We start from the raw sequence: 20711 nt of genomic DNA, 5'->3' as shown, positions 1-20711 counted from the left end.
CACTCACTGCTTTCAAAAACTTGAGCAGAGAGCACTTACCTGAAAAACCCAAAGGGGCCAACATTTCACTTAGTACCACTGGCTTCCTCAGAAGTCCAATAATGCTTTCTATTCATGTTCAATATCTTTTCTTGCTCAGTTTCAATTTTTATGGTTACGTTTTTACTCTTCCTGCTTATTCTTCTTTACAGTTAACAATAAACCCACTCTCTCAATCTGTGATATACACAAACTGGCAATGGATGGAGGAAAAGTTGAACCCATTGCTACTCAATTCATTTACAAAAATAACTGATCTTCAAATACAAAAAAACTCTTTCATAGCCAATCTTGCTAGTTGAATTAAAAATGAAGATGTTATGCAAAGTATGATCTCACTCTCTCAAGTGTACTTCAAATGCTCACTGCAATACTTGCATGATGCCAAAGGGCACGTTAAAAAAAAGAAGGGCTAAATTTAAAACTATGTCTAATCTTCAAGGCCCTTAAAGGAAATAGTCCCGAGTACCTGAACAGGATGACCCTCTATACACCTACAAGGACACTAACCACACCCTCTGCAAGACATTACACAGCGAATGCTACATACCTGTAGAAGGTATTCTCCGAGGACAGCAGGCTGATTGTTCTCACTGATGGGTGACGTCCACGGCAGCCCCTCCAATCGGAAACTTCACTAGCAAAGGCCTTTGCTAGTCCTCGCGTGCCCATGCGCACCGCGCATGCGCGGCCATCTTCCCGCCCGAACCGGCTCATGTTCGTCAGTCCCATATGTAGCAAGACAAGGGAAGACAACTCCAAAGGGGAGGCGGGCGGGTTTGTGAGATCAGCCTGCTGTCCTCGGAGAATACCTTCTACAGGTATGTAGCATTCGCTTTCTCCGAGGACAAGCAGGTTGCTTGTTCTCACTGATGGGGTATCCCTAGCCCCCAGGCTCACTCAAAACAACAAACATGGTCAATTGGGCCTCGCAACGGCGAGGACATAACTGAGATTGACCTAACAATTTATCCAACTAACTGAGAGTGTAGCCTGGGAACAGAATAAACATGGGCCTAGGGGGGTGGAGTTGGATTCTAAACCCTGAACAGATTCTGAAGCACTGACTGCCCGAACCGACTGTCGCATCGGGTATCCTGCTGCAGGCAGTAATGAGATGTGAATGTGTGGACAGATGACCACGTCACAGCTTTGCAGATCTCTTCAATAGTGGCTGACTTCAAGTGGGCTACCGACGCTGCCATGGCTCTAACATTATGAGCCGTGACGTGACCCTCAAGAGCCAGCCCAGCCTGGGCGTAAGTGAAGGAAATGCAATCTGCTAGCCAATTGGATATGGTGCGTTTCCCCACAGCCACTCTCCTCCTGTTGGGATCAAAAGAAACAAACAATTGGGCGGACTGTCTGTTGGGCTGTGTCTGCTCCAGATAGAAGGCCAATGCTCTCTTGCAGTCCAATGTGTGCAGCTGACGTTCAGCAGGGCAGGAATGAGGACGGGGAAAGAATGTTGGTAAGACAATTGACTGGTTCAGATGGAACTCCGACACAACCTTTGGCAAGAACTTAGGGTGAGTACGGAGGACTACTCTGTTATGATGAAATTTGGTGTAAGGGGCCTGGGCTACCAGGGCCTGAAGCTCACTGACTCTACGAGCTGAAGTAACTGCCACCAAGAAAATGACCTTCCAGGTCAAGTACTTCAGATGGCAGGAGTTCAGTGGCTCAAAAGGAGGTTTCATCAGCTGGGTGAGAACGACATTGAGATCCCATGACACTGTAGGAGGTTTGACAGGGGGCTTTGACAAAAGCAAACCTCTCATGAAGCGAACAACTAAAGGCTGTCCTGAGATCGGCTTACCTTCCACACGGTAATGGTATGCACTGATTGCACTAAGGTGAACCCTTACAAAGTTGGTCTTGAGACCAGACTCAGACAAGTGCAGAAGGTATTCAAGCAGGGTCTGTGTAGGACAAAAGCGAGGATCTAGGGCCTTGCTGTCACACCAGACGGCAAACCTCCTCCATAGAAAGAACTCACTCCTCTTAGTGGAATCTTTCCTGGAAGCAAACAAGATACGGGAGACACCCTCTGACAGACCCAAAGAGGCAAAGTCTACGCTCTCAACATCCAGGCCGTGAGAGCCAGAGACCGGAGGTTGGGATGCAGAAGCGCCCCTTCGTCCTGTGTGATGAGGGTCGGAAAACACTCCACGGTTCTTCGGAGGATAACTCCAGAAGAAGAGGGAACCAGATCTGACGCGGCCAAAAGGGAGCGATCAGAATCATGGTGTCTCGATCTTGCTTGAGTTTCAACAAAGTCTTCCCCACCAGAGGTATGGGAGGATAAGCATACAGCAGACCTTCCCCCCAGTCCAGGAGGAAGGCATCCGATGCCAGTCTGCCGTGGGCCTGAAGCCTGGAACAGAACTGAGGGACTTTGTGGTTGGCTCGAGATGCAAAGAGATCTACCAAGGGGGTGCCCCACACCTGGAAGATCTGTCGCACTACATGGGAATTGAGCGACCACTCGTGAGGTTGCATAATCCTGCTCAACCTGTCGGCCAGACTGTTGTTTACGCCTGCCAGATATGTGGCTTGGAGCACCATGCCGTGACGGCGAGCCCAGAGCCACATGCTGACGGCTTCCTGACACAGGGGGCGAGATCCAGTGCCCCCCTGCTTGTTGATGTAATACATGGCAACCTGGTTGTCTGTCTGAATTTGGATAATTTGGTGGGACAGCCGATCTCTGAAAGCCTTCAGAGCGTTCCAGACCACTCGTAACTCCAGGAGATTGATCTGCAGATTGCGTTCCTGGAGGGACCAGCTTCCCTGGGTGTGAAGCCCATCGACATGAGCTCCCCACCCCAGGAGAGACGCATCCGTAGTCAGCACTTTTTGAGGCTGAGTAATTTGGAAAGGACGTCCCAGAGTCAAATTGGACCAAATCGTCCACCAATACAGGGATTTGAGAAAATTCGTGGACAGGTGGATCACGTCTTCTAGATCCCCAGCAGCCTGAAACCACTGGGAAACTAGGGTCCATTGAGCAGATCGCATGTGAAGGCGGGCCATGGGAGTCACATGAACTGTGGAGGCCATGTGGCCCAGCAATCTCAACATCTGCCGAGCTGTGATCTGCTGGGACGCTCGCACCCGCGAGACGAGGGACAAGTTGTTGGCTCTCGTCTCTGGGAGATAGGCACGAGCCGTCCGAGAATCCAGCAGAGGTCCTATGAATTCTAGTCTCTGTACTGGGAGAAGATGGGACTTTGGATAATTTATCACAAACCCCAGTAGCTCCAGGAGGCGAATAGTCATCTGCATGGACTGTAGAGCTCCTGCCTCGGATGTGTTCTTCACCAGCCAATCGTCGAGATAAGGGAACACATGCACTCCCAGCCTGCGAAGCGCCGCTGCTACTACAGCCAGGCACTTCGTGAACACTCTGGGCGCAGAGGCGAGCCCAAAGGTTGGCACACAGTACTGGAAGTGACGTGTGCCCAGCTGAAATCGCAGATACTGTCTGTGAGCTGGCAGTATCGGGATGTGCGTGTAGGCGTCCTTCAAGTCCAGAGAGCATAGCCAGTCGTTTTCCTGAATCATGGGAAGAAGGGTGCCCAGGGAAAGCATCCTGAACTTTTTCTTTACCAGATATTTGTTCAGGACCCTTAGGTCTAGGATGGGACGCATCCCCCCTGTTTTCTTTTCCACAAGGAAGTACCTGGAATAGAATCCCAGCCCTTCTTGCCCGGATGGCACGGGCTCGACCGCATTGGCGCTGAGAAGGGCGGAGAGTTCCTCTGCAAGTACCTGCTTGTGCTGGAAGCTGTAGGATTCAGCTCCCGGTGGGCAATTTGGAGGTTTGGAAACCAAATTGAGGGTGTATCCTTGCCGGACTGTTTGGAGAACCCACTGGTCGGAGGTTATGAGAGGCCACCTTTGGTGAAAAACTTTCAACCTCTCCCCGACCGGCAGATCGCCCGGCACTGACACATTGATATCGGCTATGCCCTGCTGGAGCCAGTCAAAAGCTCGTCCCTTGCTTTTGCTGGGGAGCCGAGGGGCCTTGCTGAGGCGCACGCTGCTGACGAGAGCGAGCGCGCTGGGGCTTAGCCTGGGCCGCAGGCTGTCGAGAAGGAGTATTGTACCTACGCTTACCAGAAGAGTAGGAAACAGTCTTCCTTCCCCCATAAAAACGTCTACCTGTGGAGGTAGAAGCTGAAGGCTGCCGGCGGGAGAACTTGACAAAAGCGGTATCCCGCTGGTGGAGCTGTTCTACCACCTGTTCGACCTTCTCTCCAAAAATATTATCCGCACGGCAAGGCGAGTCCGCAATCCGCTGCTGGATCCTATTCTCCAGGTCGGAGGCACGCAGCCATGAGAGTCTGCGCATCACCACACCTTGAGCAGTGGCCCTGGACGCAACATCAAAGGTGTCATACACCCCTCTGGCCAGGAATTTTCTGCACGCCTTCAGCTGCCTGACCACCTCCTAAAATGGCTTGGCTTGCTCAGGAGGGAGCTTGTCCACCAAGCCTGCCAACTGCCGCACATTGTTCCGCATGTGTATGCTCGTGTAGAGCTGGTAACACTGAATTTTGGCCACGAGCATAGAGGAATGGTAGGCCTTCCTCCCAAAGGAGTCTAAGGTTCTAGAGTCTTTGCCCTGGGGCGCCGAAGCATGCTCTCTAGAGCTCTTAGCCTTCTTTAGGGCCAAATCCACAACTCCAGAGTCGTGAGGCAACTGAGTGCGCATCAGCTCTGGGTCCCCATGGATCCGGTACTGGGACTCGATCTTCTTGGGAATGTGGGGATTACTTAAAGGCTTGGTCCAGTTCGCCAGCAATGTCTTTTTTAGGACATGATGCATGGGTACTGTGGACGCTTCCTTAGGTGGAGAAGGATAGTCCAGGAGCTCAAACATTTCAGCCCTGGGCTCGTCCTCCACAACCACCGGGAAGGGGATGGCCGTAGACATCTCCCGGACAAAGGCCGCAAAAGACAGACTCTCGGGAGGAGAAAGCTGCCTTTCAGGGGAGGAGTGGGATCAGAAGGAAGGCCATCAGACTCCTCGTCAGAGAAATATCTGATGTCCTCCTCCTCCTCCCACGAGGCCTCACCATCGGTATCAGACACAAGTTCACGAACCTGTGTCTGAAGCCGTGCCCGGCTCGACTCCGTGGAACCACGGCGGGAGCGTCGAGAGGTAGATTCCCTCACCCGCACCGGCGAAGCTCCCTCCACCGACGGGGAGCCTTCCTGGGAGGCGACCGCAGTCGGTACCGCAAGCGGCACCGATGTCGGAGACCTCACCCCGGGCAAGGGGCCAGCCAGCGCCTCACTCGACGCTCAGCACCCCCGGTACCTGAGGGGAAGGGCGCAACAGCTCTCCCAGGATCTCTGGAAGAACGGCCCAGAGACTCTCGTGCAGGGCGGCTGTGGAGGAAGACATGGAAGCCGATGCAGGAGTCGAAGTCAGAGTCTGTTCCGGGCGTGGAGGCTGTTCCGGGCTGTCCAAGGTGGAGCGCATCGACACCTCCTGAACAGAGGGTGAGCGGTCCTCCCGGTGCCGATGCCTACTGGGTGCCGACTCCCTCGGCGACCCGGAGCTCTCGGTACCGACGCGGGAAGGAGACCGGTGTCGATGCTTCTTTGACTTTTTCAAACGAAGTATGTCACCGGAGCTTCCTGGTACCGACGAGGAGGACGTAGAATCCAGCCGTCGCTTCCTCGGGGCCGAAGGTCGGTCTCGGGGGGCTGTACCGCAGGAGCCCTCAGGGTAGGGGGAGACCCACCCGAAGTCTCACCGCCACCAGCAGGGGAATGGACAGCCCTCACCTGCACTCCAGATGAAGCACCACCGTCCGATGACATCAGCACTAGTGGAGGTCCCGGTACCACTGACGCAGCCTTCCGATGTCTCGGCCCCGACGATGCAGAGGGTCGATGCCTCGATGCAATCAATACAGTCACGGCCGAGGACGGAGGTCTCGACGCTGTCGACGTCGACGCACTCGATACTCCCGGTGCCGATGCCGACGAAGAGCCCGAGAACAAAACGTTCCACTGGGCCAATCTCGCTACCTGAGTCCTTTTCTGTAAAAGGGCGCAAAGACTACAGGCCTGCGGGCGGTGCCCAACCCCCAGACACTGAAGACATGACGCGTGCCTATCAGTGAGCGAGATTACCCGGGCGCACTGGGTGCACTTCTTGAAGCCGCTGGGAGACTTCGATGACATGGGCGGAAAAATCACGCCGGCGAAATCGAAACTCGTAATTGCGGTAAGGCACCAAAAAGAGGGAGAGAAAAAACTCGACCCGAGGCCTCAAAGGGGCCTACCCCGAAAACGAAAGAAAACTTATCGGGGCCAAAAACTAGAAATACGGGAAAGGGAAACAGACCAAAAGGCCCTTCTCTGAAATCCCTTTTTTTTTTGAAAGCGAAAAAGTCAAAAGACGCGCGAGGGTCAACTTAAGGGGCGCGAACGGCGCAAACACGACTGCACCGAGCGCGGACAAAAGAAGACTGACGAACACGAGCCGGTTCGGGCGGGAAGACGGCCGCGCATGTGTGCGCGAGGACTAGCAAATTCTAAGACCTTTGCTACTGAAGTTTCCGATTGGAGGGGCTGCCGTGGACGTCACCCATCAGTGAGAACAAGAAGCCTGCTTGTCCTCGGAGAAAGCATGTTACCCGCAAGCAAGCCTTCTCCAGAGTAGCCCCCACACTCTGGAATGCACTCCCTGAAAGGCTCCGCTTAACAGAAGACTATGTCTACTTCAGGAAGCAGGTGAAAGCTTAGCTCTTCAACTAGGCCATGACTAATTTTCTCAAGAGTCTCTTATGAGGAACTTTATCAAACGCTTTCTGAAAATCTAGATACACTACATCAACTGGCTCACCTTTATCCACACTGTGAAAGATATAAGTACATAAGTATTGCCACACTGGGACAGACCAAAGATCCATCAAGCCCAGCATCCTGTTTACAAGAGTGGCCAATCCAGGTCACAAATACCTGGCAAGATCCCAAAAAAGTTACACACATTTTATGCTGCTTATCCCAGAAATAAGCAATGGATTTTCCCCAAGTCAATTTAACAATGGTCTATGGACTTTTCCTTTAGGAACCTGTCCAGACCTTTTTTAAACCCTGCCAAACTAACCACCTTTAGGACATTCACATTTTCTGGCAACGAATTCCAGTCTCCTATTTGAATTTACTACTTTGTAGCTTCATCTCATGCACCCTACTCCTTGTATTTTTGGAAAGAGTAAACAATTAACATCTACCCATTCCACTCCACTCATTTTATAGACCTCTATCATATCTCTCCTAAGCCATCTTTTCTCCAAGCTAAAGAGCCCTAGATGCTTCAGCCTTTCCTCATAGAGAAGTCGTCCCATCCCCTTTATCATTTTCATCGCCCTTCTCTGTACCTTCTCTAATTCCACAATATCTTTTTTTGAGATGCGGCGACCAGAATTGAACACAATATTCGAGGTGCGGTCGCACCATGAACAAATACAAAGGTATAACATCCTCAGTTTTGTTTTCCATTCCTTCCCTAATAATACCTAACTTTCTATTTGCTTTCTTAGCTGCCACAGCACACTGACAAGAAGGTTTCAACGTATCGACGACACCAAGATCCCTTTCTTGGTCAGTGACTCCTAACGTAGAACCTTACATTACGTAGCTATAGTTCAGGTTCCTGTTTCTCACGTGCATCACTCTGCACTTGCTCACAGCAAACGTCATCTGCCATTTAGACGCCCAGTCTCCCAGTCTCGTAAGACTCTCTTGTAATTTTTCACAATCCTCTCGTGATTTAACAACTTTGAATAACTTTGTGTCGTCAGCAAATTTAATTGCCTCACTAGTTACTCCCATCTCTAGATCATTTATAAATATATGTTAAAAAGCTGCGGTCCCAGCACAGACCCCTTGGGAAACCCCACTATCTACCATTCTCCATTGAGAATACTGACCATTTAACCCTACTTTCTGTCTTCTATCTTTTAACCTGTTTTTAATCCACAATAGGACACTACCTCCTATCCCATGACTCTCCAATTTCCTCTGGAGTCTTTCATGAGGTACTTTGTCAAATGCCTTCTGAAAATTCAGATACACTATAACAACCGGCTCACCTTTATCCACATGTTTGTTCACCCCTTCAAAGTATTGTAATAAGATTGGTGAGGAAAGATTTCCCTTCACTAAATCCATGCTTTTGAAATATGCTCTATAATTTTGTTCTTTGTAATAGTCTCTACCATTTTGCCCGGCACAGACGTCAAGCTCACCGGTCTATAATTTCCCAGATCCCCTCTGGAACCTTTTTTTTTTTTTTTTAAATATCAGCATTACATTGGCCACCCTCCAATCTTCCGGTACCATGCTTGATTTTAAACATAAATTACGTATTACTAACAACTAGACTTTGAGCCCGTAAAACCGGGCTATTATAGGAAGGGGGGGTTGAAAGGCCCGCCCCCACCGCCGAGTTCGCCGCTGCCCCTCCCCCTCCGAGTTCGCGCCCCACCACCGAGCCGTCACCACCCACCCGGCCGGGCCCTCGCTCCGCTATTGAAACAGCGAGGGTCCGGGAACGCAGCACTGAGCTCTGCTGAGCTGCCGACGTCGGCCTTCGTTCTTCTTCTCTGCCTGCAGCTGCCTGTCCCGCCCTCGTGTGACGTAACGTCGTCGAGGGCGGGACAGAGGCAGAGAAGAAGAAGGAAGGGCGAAGTCGGCAGCTCAGCAGAGCTCAGTGCTGCGTTTTCCCGGACCCTCGCTGTTTCAATAGTGGAGCGAGGGCCCGACCGGGTAGAAGGTGGGTGGCGGCGACTCGGGTGGGGGGAGCGTTAGACGGCGGTGTCCCTCCCTCAGCAATGCGCAGTACAGACCCTCTGTGTTCCACCCCCGTCATCATGTATTGACGTGGGGGCGGGGCAGAGAAGGTCTCTACTGCGCATTTGCAAGTGAGTACGGTCACTCGCCGTTTATATGTTTGATAGTTCCGCCAGTTCATTTTTCAATTCTATCAGTACTCTGGAATGAATACCATCCTGTCCAGGAGATTTGCTACTCTTCAATTTGTCAAATTGCCCCATTACATCCTCTAGGTTTATAGAGATGTCATTCTGTTCCTCTGAATCGTCAGCTTTGAATACCATTTCTGGCACCAGTATCTCTCCCAAATCTTCTTTGGTGAAGACCGAAGCAAAGAATTCATTTAATCTCTCCGCTACACCTTTGTCTTACCCTTGATTGACCCTTTTACCCCCCGGCTTCTTGCTTTTAATATACTTTAAAAAAAAAGTTTACTATGTGTTTTTTTGCCTCCAAATAAACCTTTTTTTTCAAAGTCCCTCTGCCTTCCTTATCAGTGCTTTGCATTTGACTTGACATTCTTTATGCTGTTTATTATTTTCAGTCAGTTCCTTCTTCCATTTTCTGAAGGATTTTCTTTTAGCTCTAATAACTTCCTTCACCTCACTTTTTAACCATGCCGGCTGTCACTTGGTCTTCCTCCCTTTTTAATACATCGAATATATTTGGTCTGGGCTTCCAGGATGGTATTTTTGAACAGCATCCTCGCCTGATGTACATTTTTGACACTCGCAGCTGCTCCTCTAAGTTTTTTCTTTTCACCGTTCTTCTCATTTTATCAGTCTCCTTTTTGAAACTTAAATGCTAACAAAGGGGTAGGCAACTCCGGTCCTCGAGAGCCGCAGGCAGGTCAGGATATCCACAATGAATATGCAGGAGATAGATTTGCATACCATGGAGGCAGTGTATGCAAATCAAGTTCATGCATATTCATTGTGGATATCCAGAAAACCTGACCTGCCTGTGGCTCTTGAGGACCGGAGTTGCCTACCCCTGTGCTAACGTATTGGATTTCCTGTGTACACCCACCCCAAAGCTAATATCAAATCTGATAATATTATGATCACTGTTATCAAGCTGCCCCAGCACCATTACCTCCCGCACAAGATCATGGGCTCCACTAAGGACTAGGTACAGAATTTTTCCTTCTCGTCGGCTCTTGTACCAGCTGCTCCATAAAGCAGTCCTTAATTTCGTCCAGGAATTTTACCTTCCTAGCATGCCCTGATGTTACATTTACCCAGTCAAATATCAGGATAATTGAAATCACCATTATTGTGTTGCCCAGTTTGTTAGCCTCCCTAATTTCCAATAACATTTCTACATCTGTCTGTTCATCCTGGCCAGGCAGAAGGCAGTACACTCCTAACACTATCCTTTTCCCCTTTACATATGGAATTCCAATCCATAGGGATTCTAAGATGTGTTTTGTTTCCTGCAGAATTTTCAATCTATTTAATTCAAGGCCCTCCTCAACCTACAATGCTACCCCTCCACCAATTCGATCCACCCTATCACTATGATATAATTTGTACCCAGATATGACAGTGTCCCACTGGTTATCCTCCTCCTATCAGGTCTCAGAGATGCCCATTATATTTAATTTTTCACTTAGTGCAATATATTCTAACTCTCCCATCTTATTTCTTAGGCTTCTGGCATTCGCATATAGACATTTCAAACTATGTTTGTAGTTCCTATTTACATCATACTCAGTACTTGACAGTATTAATGAGAAATTAGGCCTTACCTGCTAATTTTCTTTCCTCTAGACCCTCCAGACCTGTCAAGACGCTTGGGTTATGCACTCCTACCAGCAGAGGGAGACTGAGAAACACTGAGGTTTGCACACTGTTTATGTATCCTGTGCAGAACCCTAGCTATCCAATATAAAGATGATAAAGCAGACTAGAGACAAAAACTGTCCAAACCCTGTATCTGGAAACCCCCAACTCAAAACTAAGGGTGCTTAAAAGAACGGGCACAACTAGCGACCCAAACTGCCCCAATCTGATACCAGAAGAAAAACAACCTTGGCGTCGAGACAAACAGTAGCAGAAATCAGTACTACAAAACAGCAACAGCAGAACATGGGTCCAAAACCAAAACCCATAGAAAACAGACAGCATGGAAGAAAAACAGGGAGGGATTCTTGACCCGTCTGGAGGGTCTAGGGGAAAGAAAATTAGCAGTTAAGGCCTAATTTCACCTTCCTCAGCGACCCTCGAGACCGGTCAAGACGCTTGGGAAGTACCAAAGCAGTAAAATACTAAGAGTGGGACTCCTGAGAAGCAGAAGACAACACCGCAGCACCAAATCTGGACTCCTCTCTTGCTTGAACATTGATTCTGTAATGCTTCACAAAGGAATGCATTGAAGACCAGACCGCTGTCCTGCAAATGTCCTGTGGAGGAATGAGACTGCACTCCGCCCAAGAAGCAGCTACCCCCCGAGTGGAATGCACTTTAAGCACAGAGGCACAACACGGCCCTTCAATAAACAGGCTGAAGCAATAGCCTCCTTCAACCACCTAGCAATTGAAGACTTAGAAGCGACCGCACCTTTCTTAGGATCCCCATGCAATACAAATAGTCTATCAGAAGACCGGAATTCCTGTGTCTTTTGCAAGTAAACACGCAAAACCTGACGGACATCCAATTTCGCCAAGCAACACTGGGAGGAATCCCCCAATCTATTTCCCAAGACCGGCAAGGAAATCACCCGATTCACATGAAAAGCAGAAACCACTTTAGGCAAAAAAAGAAGGCACTGTTTTCAACGAAACCGTTTCCTTGGAAAAAGACAAAAAAGGCTCTCTACAGGACAGAGCCTGGAGCTCCAAAATCCTATGCCGCTTCCTCAGCCACCACCCGGCTCTTCGTGCCACTCTGGTGATTGACATAGGCTACCGCCGTCACGTTGTCTGACAAAACTGACGGCCTTGCCGACGAGAAGCGAAAGAAAGCACTGAAGCGCTAACCAGATAGCTCACGTCTCCAAGCGGTTGATGGACCAACGCGCTTCCTCCAGCGACCAATGTCCCTGAGCTAACTGACCTAGGCAGTGCGCCCCCCCCAGCCCTGCATCCGTGGTAACCGCTACCCACTCTGGAGGGTCCAACAACATGCCCTTCACCAGGTTGGGCGTGAGAAGCCACCAATGGAGACTGAGGCAGGGAGCTCTTTTCAGAGGAAGCCTGCCCTCCAGCTCCTGAGACTGTGAAGACCACTGGTCCAGCAGAGCAAACTAACTGCCGCATACGCGCTGCTCTGGCCCAAGGAGCAACCTCTATCGCTGCCGCCATCAAACCCAGCACCTGAAGATAGGAACGAGCCATCGGAGCCTTCTCTGCACACAGACGACGGACATGATCCTGCAGTTTGGCAACCTGAGAAGGAGTCAGGAACACACGACCTCACAGTGTCTCGAAATGCACCCCCAGATACTCCAGGGACTGAAACGGAAGCAAATGGCTCTTGGCCGGATTCACTACCCGCTCTGTTGCCTCCTTGCTCTCCGACTGATATTTGGCCTGAATCAACCAGTCATCTAGGTACGGATAAACCAAGATCCCCCCTGCTTCCGCAGAGCTGCCGCAACAACCACCATCACACCTTGGAAAACGTGCAAGGTGCTGTAGCGAGGCCAAAAGGCAGCACACAGAATTAAAAATGCTTCCCCAAGACAGCAAACCGAAGGAAACGCTGATGAGCCGCTCAAATGGAAACGTGCAAATAGGCCTCTGTCAATGTCAAATCCAGGGAAGTGAGAAACTCTCCTCGCCGAACCGCTATGATAACCAAGCACAATGTCTCTATCCAAAAAGAAGGCACCTTCAGAGCCGCATTTACCGTCTTGAGGTCTAAAATGGGTCGAAAGGACCCTTCTTTTTTGGGCACCACAAAATAAACCGAATAACATCCCGTCCCCCATTCTCGCCGAGGGACAGGAAGAACTGCCCCTAGAGCGATCAGCCGAAGCAAAGTGTCTCAAATTGTGCCCACCTTGTGTCGAGAATGACAAGGAGACTCTAGAAAGGAATCGGGAAGAGGGTGTTCAAACTCTAGCGCATATCCATTGTGAACTACATCTAAAACCCACTGGTCTGATGTAATCTGGGCCCACCTCTGGTAAAAGTCACTCAGCCAAGCCCCTACAAGTACCAGAGGTTGGACCCCCGCCCCCTCATTGAGAGGGATGGGTAGAACCAACTCCCCCAGAGACGGAGTCACGGCCTCCACCACGAAAGGACTGAGTCCTCTGAAAAAACTACCTCTAGCCGCTCCGCTTGACCTACCTGGTCTGTACCGTCTGACGTCACGAAAACGGCCACGTGTCGGCATCCCTCGCCCACCAGCCTTAGGATGGAGTTCAGGGAGATGCGGAACCTTAGCATCTCCAGCTCTTCCCCAAAGAGCAAGGAACCCTTAAAAGGAAGGGAACATAATTTGGACTGAGAGGCCGCATCCGGTGGGCTCCAACCGACAAGAAAGAGGAGCCCATCTCTAACTTGGCCAAACCTTGAACCCCGGAGGCCCTATCAGACCCTGGATCATCCAAGAGCTTTTCAGCCCAACGAAAGCAAGCGTGGGCTACAAGGCCCCCACAGACCGAAGCCTGTACAGCCAGAGCCTAGAGATCAAAACTATGCTTAAGAAAAGATTCTAGTTTCCTGTCTTGAGGATCACGAAGGGCAGCTCCACCATCTACCGGAATGGCCGTAGCCTTAGTAACCGCAGTTACTACAGCATCTACCGTGGGCGGTTTTAGGGATTCCCTGTCCTCCTGAGGTAGAGGGTAAAGCTTAGCCATGGCACAGGAAACTTTACAAGGAGAATCAGGAGACGACCATTCCTGAAACACCATCTCCCTCAGATATTTGTTCATCAGGAAGGACCGGGCAGAACGCCGGATGCCCTTAACCAAGAGATCTATCCGTTTCACCTCCCCCACAGGAGCTTCAAGGGAATCAAACTTTAAGGTTGAAAATACCTGATCACTCAACTCAGCCAACTCATCCCTCTGAAAAATTCTCACCACCGAGGGGTCCTCTCCTGGCAAGGCACTCTCCTGCTCCTGGCTAGACATTAAAGGATCCTCTTCTCCAAGATCACTAATGTCCTCAGACCCAAGGAGAAAAAGCTTCTGCATCCTCTGTCCACTCTAGGCGCAGCCTCTTTGGAAGAACCAGACCGGACAAAGTGACTGGCGATTCTAGCTGCTGAGGTCCCAATTTCCAGGCCTGATACAGAAACCAGATGAAATCTGGGGAAAGCCCCATGAAACCGGAGCCTTCATTTGCCATATAAGACCCTAGGAAAAAATTCTCCCGTGCTGAGATGGCCCGGCAGGGCGGGCAGGATCCAAAAAGGCGGCGCTCCCACCAAAAACAGAACCGCCGCGGACACTGCCAGCAACGCGCTCACCTCACTCGACTCAGCCCTGACCACTGGAACCTCCGCAGACAACTGCGGAAGAGCGGAAGATGGCGGTTTTGGCTCCCTGCACAAGTGACAGAGCCTGGCGATTCCAACTTGCGCCGCGAACAGAAACGGCAGCGCAACAACTTTCCCGACGACATCCCAGCTGAGAGCAACTTACCACCACAGACCACCTTAGAAGCAGCCCCAGCTCTCCCGGACAGCACAGCCACAAGAAGCAGCCCAAAGCGGAACTTTCTTTGTTGACTGTTCACTTTGCTCTTTTTTTTTTTTTTTTTTTTAATCTTTATTTGGACCCCGCTGCAGCGGGCAGAAAGGCACTCAAGGCTCCTATCCAAAGACAGAAGCCGAGGCACAAGGCTGCCCACAAGGGAGAGCAGGGCATGGTGAGGGACCCACACCCCGTAAGCACCAAACAGAAAGGGATCACCAATATAGGGTTTGACTTAATTTCTTTTTTTTTTTTTTTTTTTAAGTAAGGAACTAATAGAGAAAAAGAAACTCCCCCCTAAGGGCCTACCAGACCAGACTGCACAAGCTGCATGTCTTACCCTCTGCTGGAGACTGAGAAATACTGGATGGCTAGGGTTCTGCACAGGATACATATACAGTGTGCAAACTTCAGTGTTTCTCAGTCTCCCTCTGCTGGTAGAACTGCATAACCCCAAGCATCTTGACCAGCCTGAAAGGTCGCTGAGGAATTTGCAATTTCTTGTCTGATTTTTATTTTTCTTATTTTGTATGGATTTATTACTAAATGGTATGTGGTACTTAGTCATATATGTAATTCAGCCTTTTTTTTTTTTTTTTTAGAGATTTGTGCAAAAAAATGATTAAAAATTTTTTTTGTTTTGACACATATAGCTATTAATTTATTTTATGTTTGATTTTTTTGTATGATTGTTTCATATGTATGTTTTATGTATTTCATAATAATTTTTATGTTTTTGGTCTTAATATAAACATATATATATAATATTCAATGTTCTCTCATATATATTTATGATATTTTATTCCATGCATTTTAATATTTAATTTCCAATATTTAATTTATTTAAGTTATGGTTTTGTAAAAAAATTTTGTCATATATGGTTCTTATTTTGAATTGATTTTTTATTCATTTATGACAAATTGTTCAGTTTTGATGTTTGTATGTCACTTTATAATATACAAGATACTTATTTTTAATGTTATGTTTTATTTTTTTATTTTTAATGTTCTGTTCAGGTTGTTCAAGACCCCTGAGGCAGGGCTTTGGGCCGAAACATGGCCGTGTCGGGTCGTTTTTTTTATATAATAAAGCATTTTTTGGTATCCTCATTTGTTTTCCTCACTTTTTTGTTTCATATCTCATGGCATCATGAGGGTTTTTACCTCCTTTTTTTTGTGGCTATTATTATTTAAGGACACCTGATCTACTATGGTCTCTTTAGCAACCTCACTATCGGGATACCCTATCCTCCCTGTTTTGGTGATATCTTTTAAAGATACTTTATTCCGATCAATGCGATTTTAAGCGACTGCCGGCCCTTCCCCAGTTTCTAGTTTAAAAGCTGCTCTATCTCCTTTTTAAATGCAGATGCCAGCAGCCTGGTCCCACCCTGGTTAAGGTGGAACCCATCGTTTCAGAATAGGCTCCACCTTTCCCCAGAATGTTGCCCAGTTCCTAACAAATCTAAAACTCTCCTCCCTGCACTATCGTCTCATCCACGCATTGAGACTCTGGAGCTCTGCCTGTCTCTTGGACCCTGCGCGTGGAACGAGTAGCACTTCAGAAAATGCTACCACAGAGGTTCTGGATTTCAGCTTTCTACCTACAAGCCTACATATGGCTTACAGAACCTCTCCCCCACATTTTGCTACATCATTAGTACCCACATGTACCAAGACAGTCAGCTCCTCCCCAGCACTATCTAAAATCCTATCTAGGTGACGTGTGAGGTCCATCACCTTTGCACCAGGCAAGCAAGTGACCAGGCGATCCTCACGTCCACCCACCACCCAGCTACCTATGTGCCTAATAATTGAATCACCAACTACAACAGCCATCCTAACCCTTCCCACCTGGGCAGTAGCTACTGATGTATGAACAGACTGCTAGCGCTGAAATATATTTTAAGTCTTGCATATTAAAAAGACCGTTGATGAAAGGAAAATATAGTAAAAAGAGGGTCAACAGGTGAAAAAAATACTATGGAGCTTACCTTTAAAAACACCATTGATGAAAGAAAATAATGAATAGTATGTAAAATGCCGCTATACTGCTAAAGAACGTGCTGCTTTCTGAAAGGAGTTTATGAAGGAGTGAAAAGCACCAAAAGTTAATGCATGCACATCACTCAACAACTGGTAAAAGGCACAGAGGTAGGAAATTCACAGTGAATGGATTGCAAAGAACAAGCACTTTTTAAAAGGCATGGAGATTGGGTTGGAGAATACACAGAGTGGAATGTGCTAGTACATACTGAAAAAATGTAAAGAGCAATGTCTTTGTTTTTAAATATTTATTTATACTTTATCACTATATCCATTATCATAGTCACTACCACACTATAACACATATATCAATGATCATGTCTGTCATTCCATTTTACTCCATTTACACTTAAGAACTATAACCATTATCATAGTTACTACCACATCTACTATAATAAAACTCACCCTCAACGTTCTGAAGACAACGTTCTGAAGTCACTCAGTCACTCACTGAAGGGTTCATGGATTCATGGTGGTGAAGCCACAACACTGACCATGTCTCTCTGCCCCGCCTTCGCATGACGGACCAATCAGAAAAAACACCCTCAACATTCTGAAACACAAAGGACCATCACAACACCGTTCCCAGGCAACACTAGGCAACGTAAGACGGACCAATCAGAGGAAACTATGTGACAATAAGGGAGGAGCATTCCCCAGCAGAATGGCTCATTATCTGTGCAGCACGGAGAGCACAGAACCACCGCTGGAACGAGAGAATATTCCTGCTGTGGGTTTCTGCAAAAATAGACCGGGGGAGGGGGGGGAGAAATTTTTAAATGCCTAATGCCAGTACTGAAGAGTGCCAGAGGGCCTATAGCACAGACTATATTTGGGTTCGCTTGACATGGAGTCAGAGGAGCCGGAAAACAACGTGCCCGTCACCATCTGGGACAGGACAAGCTGCGGCCCAGCTGGAAGGATTACCCGCGACCCAGCCAGCAGCAAACAGCAACCAAGGAAGGGGGAGGAGTACTCCTTCCCTGCCTAGGAATCGCTGGAGACTGGCTGCCAAACTAACGAAACAACCGCACACCGACGCACCACCTCCATCATTCGAAAGGCATCCATTCTTTCTTCAACAGAAATGCAAACTGTAATACAAAACAAACAAAGAATACATGGTTTCTCAGGCGGCTGCAGGTAACTCCCCACCCCCTTCCTCTTCCCCTTTTGCCGAAGCGGCCAAGGACGTGCCCAACCATCCCCAGCCTCAGGCAAGCAGTCTCCCACCTCGGGGATTCCCCAAGCACCCGGAAAAAGATGGCGCTGATTCCTGCAGCGCATAAATGTTCCAGCATTCCCCTGCAGCCGGCCTGAAATGGACCAAACATACCGGATCACCCCCCCCCCCCACCGACGGCCTGAGACCGTGCCCTTCTCCCTTCCGCCAACTTAAAACAACCATCCCCGTCCTCAGGCAAGCCATCACCCACATCCAGGATGCCCAGAACCCCAGCCCAATGGAAAAAGATGGCGCTGCTTCCAACAGCACATTTCTCTTCCAGCATTCCCCTACAGCAGCCCTGAAACAACCAAAAAATACCGACAAAGAACGTGCTCCTCTACCTTCCGCCCATCTAAAACAACACTGCTGCCTCAGCACAACACAAAAAAAAAAAAGGGAAAAAAAACACTCAACAAAGGCTGACCCCCCCCCCCCACAACCACATTTACTTTTCACCAACAGAAAGACCCCCCTCCACAAACTTCCTTGACAGACAAAACCACACACACACACAATACAACAGAAACACACCCTCAAAGCCACACACCAATCCAACCCACTTTGCCAGCACAGCACATCCCCCAACCAAAAAATAAAACAAAACAAAAAAAAGACACAACAACAACCTACACACACACACACAAAAAACCACATGCTAGCGCCCGTTTCATTGGTTTCGGAAATGGGCCTTTTTTTACTAGTTATCACATATATCAATTATCATGTTTTTTCAGTGCTGGATGGTATATTCACACATTTCTCAATAGCACTTTGGTACGCCCACTTTTTGCTTGTTTTATCACACTCACATTCTACACCACATCACATAATGCATCAAGGAGAGCAAGGTCTCATTTCAGACCAGCTTATGTTTATTTTACCAGACAGAGGCATATTTTCAAAGCACTTAGCCTTCCAAAGTTCCATAGGTTTCTATGGAACTTTGGAAGGCTAAGTGCTTTGAAAATGAGCCCCATAGTGCTAAGGACAAATGTGATTGCAAATGCATGCATCAAGGTTTGTTCACTTGTTTTTAACCACATACATATTCATTCTATTTCTTTTTTAACATGCAATGATTCTTAACCTTGTCCTTCAAGTGATTAATCTCAATCTGTATTTCATTTATCATTTTTCCCTTTTGATTGCATTCTTTTTATATTTTTGTTATATCATTATGTATGCCTCAGTGCCAATGAGGATGTCGAATCCCCACATCGCCTTGCTGTTGGGTTTGATTGTGACCTGTCACGGGGGCCCTGCACAGTAGCCAAAGTTGAGGCAGGTGGAGACCCACTTAATGTGCATCACTCCCAGAATGTCTGAGACATGCCTCTCAGCTATACGGACCGATGCACCCAATGTAACTTCCAAAGTCTATGCCACTGCAGACGCTGATGTTTCGGATCGAGCTCCAAAGATCTTTCCCTTTGAGACTCTCTGGCCAGTTGGGTTGTTTTCTTCATACGAAGGCAAAGAACATAGCTGAAAGGGGTATGTTCAGGCCCCAAACACTGAAGACACCAAGAATGAGCGTCTGCCAAAGACTTCCTCTATGGCATATAATTTCATGGCTCCTGACAGTTTCACTTCACTGCACTCTCCTTGCTGCTCTCCGCTGCCGTGCACAGCTCAGCGTGCATGCCCACTGAACGATAGAGCCAATCGCCGTGTGCCCGCCCTCCCATCTGTGGTTGGTCAGTGCTGCATTGACATCAATTCAGGAGATGGATACAGCACGTATGCTTCAAGGCTTCACTTTCTCAACTTCAGAATGTTGGGAGGTGCGTTTTATTATATAGGATGCTGATTTCATATCTACAATTCTAGACTGGATTACATGAAAAGTGCTCAGGGAAGAGTGTTGCACCATAGCTATCCACTATATTTGTCCATGAGGGAACAAAGCCTTGGTAAGTCTCCTCTTCCATATTTACTGTTTTGCTTCAATGTACAACACCAAGCTTTGCACAGATCGGTGGTTAGGACAATTCCAAAGACCAGGAAGAGAGGCCACCCAGTTAGCTAACATATCTTGAAAACGATTCAGCTTTGTCTGGCTTTCAGAGATTTTCATAAGTACTGTATATTGAAATATTAATGAGCCATTACTACTGTTCTGCTTTATACCATATGTTAATGCTTCTAAGATGTTTTCTTAAACTGTCTCAACACTGGATGAGCATAAGCCATCATGCAGTGGTGGTGGGGGAAGAGAATGGGTATTTGAGAAACAGCGTAAACGCAATAAACAATACCTGCAAAATTTAACTCGGGTCACAGCAAACATCTTTTATGCAGGGCATGTTGAAAAGGAGTAAGAGAGTTAAGGGTTCAATCCTGGTTCGCTTATCCTTAACAGTATTTTCATATATTTAGCCTAGGTTCTATTCTAAGAGAGGCTTATGATAAATCATACCAATCTGTGTGTCACACATCTCATCCGGACTGCAAAATACATATGTCCCTGCCATACAGGTCTTAAATTTTGGGGACACAGGCAAATGAGATTTGTTCTTTTGACACTTGGGAGGTCATCAGCAAAGGTTGTGTGCAGAACATAAGGAGACTGAATGGGACACAATGGGAAAAACCAAGAGCCAAAAAGCTCCTTTGAATGTTAGCTGCTACTGGTTTAAAAACAAATCTAAAGTTCAGCAAATGCAAACCTGCTGTGCCACACCCTAAGACTGACAGCTTCCAACATACCCAGAGCACAATATCATACCTAGGATAATAAACACACAACCCTACCATTTTCCTTCCACTGGAATCCCAAAGAGACATGTCACTCCATGATGTACTGTAAAAATATTTCTCTCCAGGGTCGTAACTGTTGATTGCCTGAAAAGAAAAAAAAAAAAGGAACAGTCATGACTTTTTG

The 20711-nt window shown here is 48.0% G+C and overlaps 1 protein-coding gene across 1 annotated transcript in view; it reads right to left on the bottom strand.

Annotated features, from left to right (window-relative positions):
* ADNP2 (ADNP homeobox 2) overlaps positions 1-20711 on the bottom strand; it is a 108489-nt gene that overhangs the window by 41317 nt on the left and 46461 nt on the right. Inside the window, exon 3 of the mRNA XM_030212080.1 lies at positions 20582-20671. Within this exon, the coding sequence (XP_030067940.1) occupies positions 20582-20671 (90 nt within the window). The remainder of the gene's footprint in view (positions 1-20581; positions 20672-20711) is intronic.

The sequence above is a fragment of the Microcaecilia unicolor genome, chromosome 1 (assembly GCF_901765095.1).
Source record: "Microcaecilia unicolor chromosome 1, aMicUni1.1, whole genome shotgun sequence".
Classification (NCBI taxonomy): domain Eukaryota; kingdom Metazoa; phylum Chordata; class Amphibia; order Gymnophiona; family Siphonopidae; genus Microcaecilia; species Microcaecilia unicolor.
Note: the sequence above shows the minus strand (reverse complement) of the source record. Positions and strands in the feature narration are given on the sequence as shown.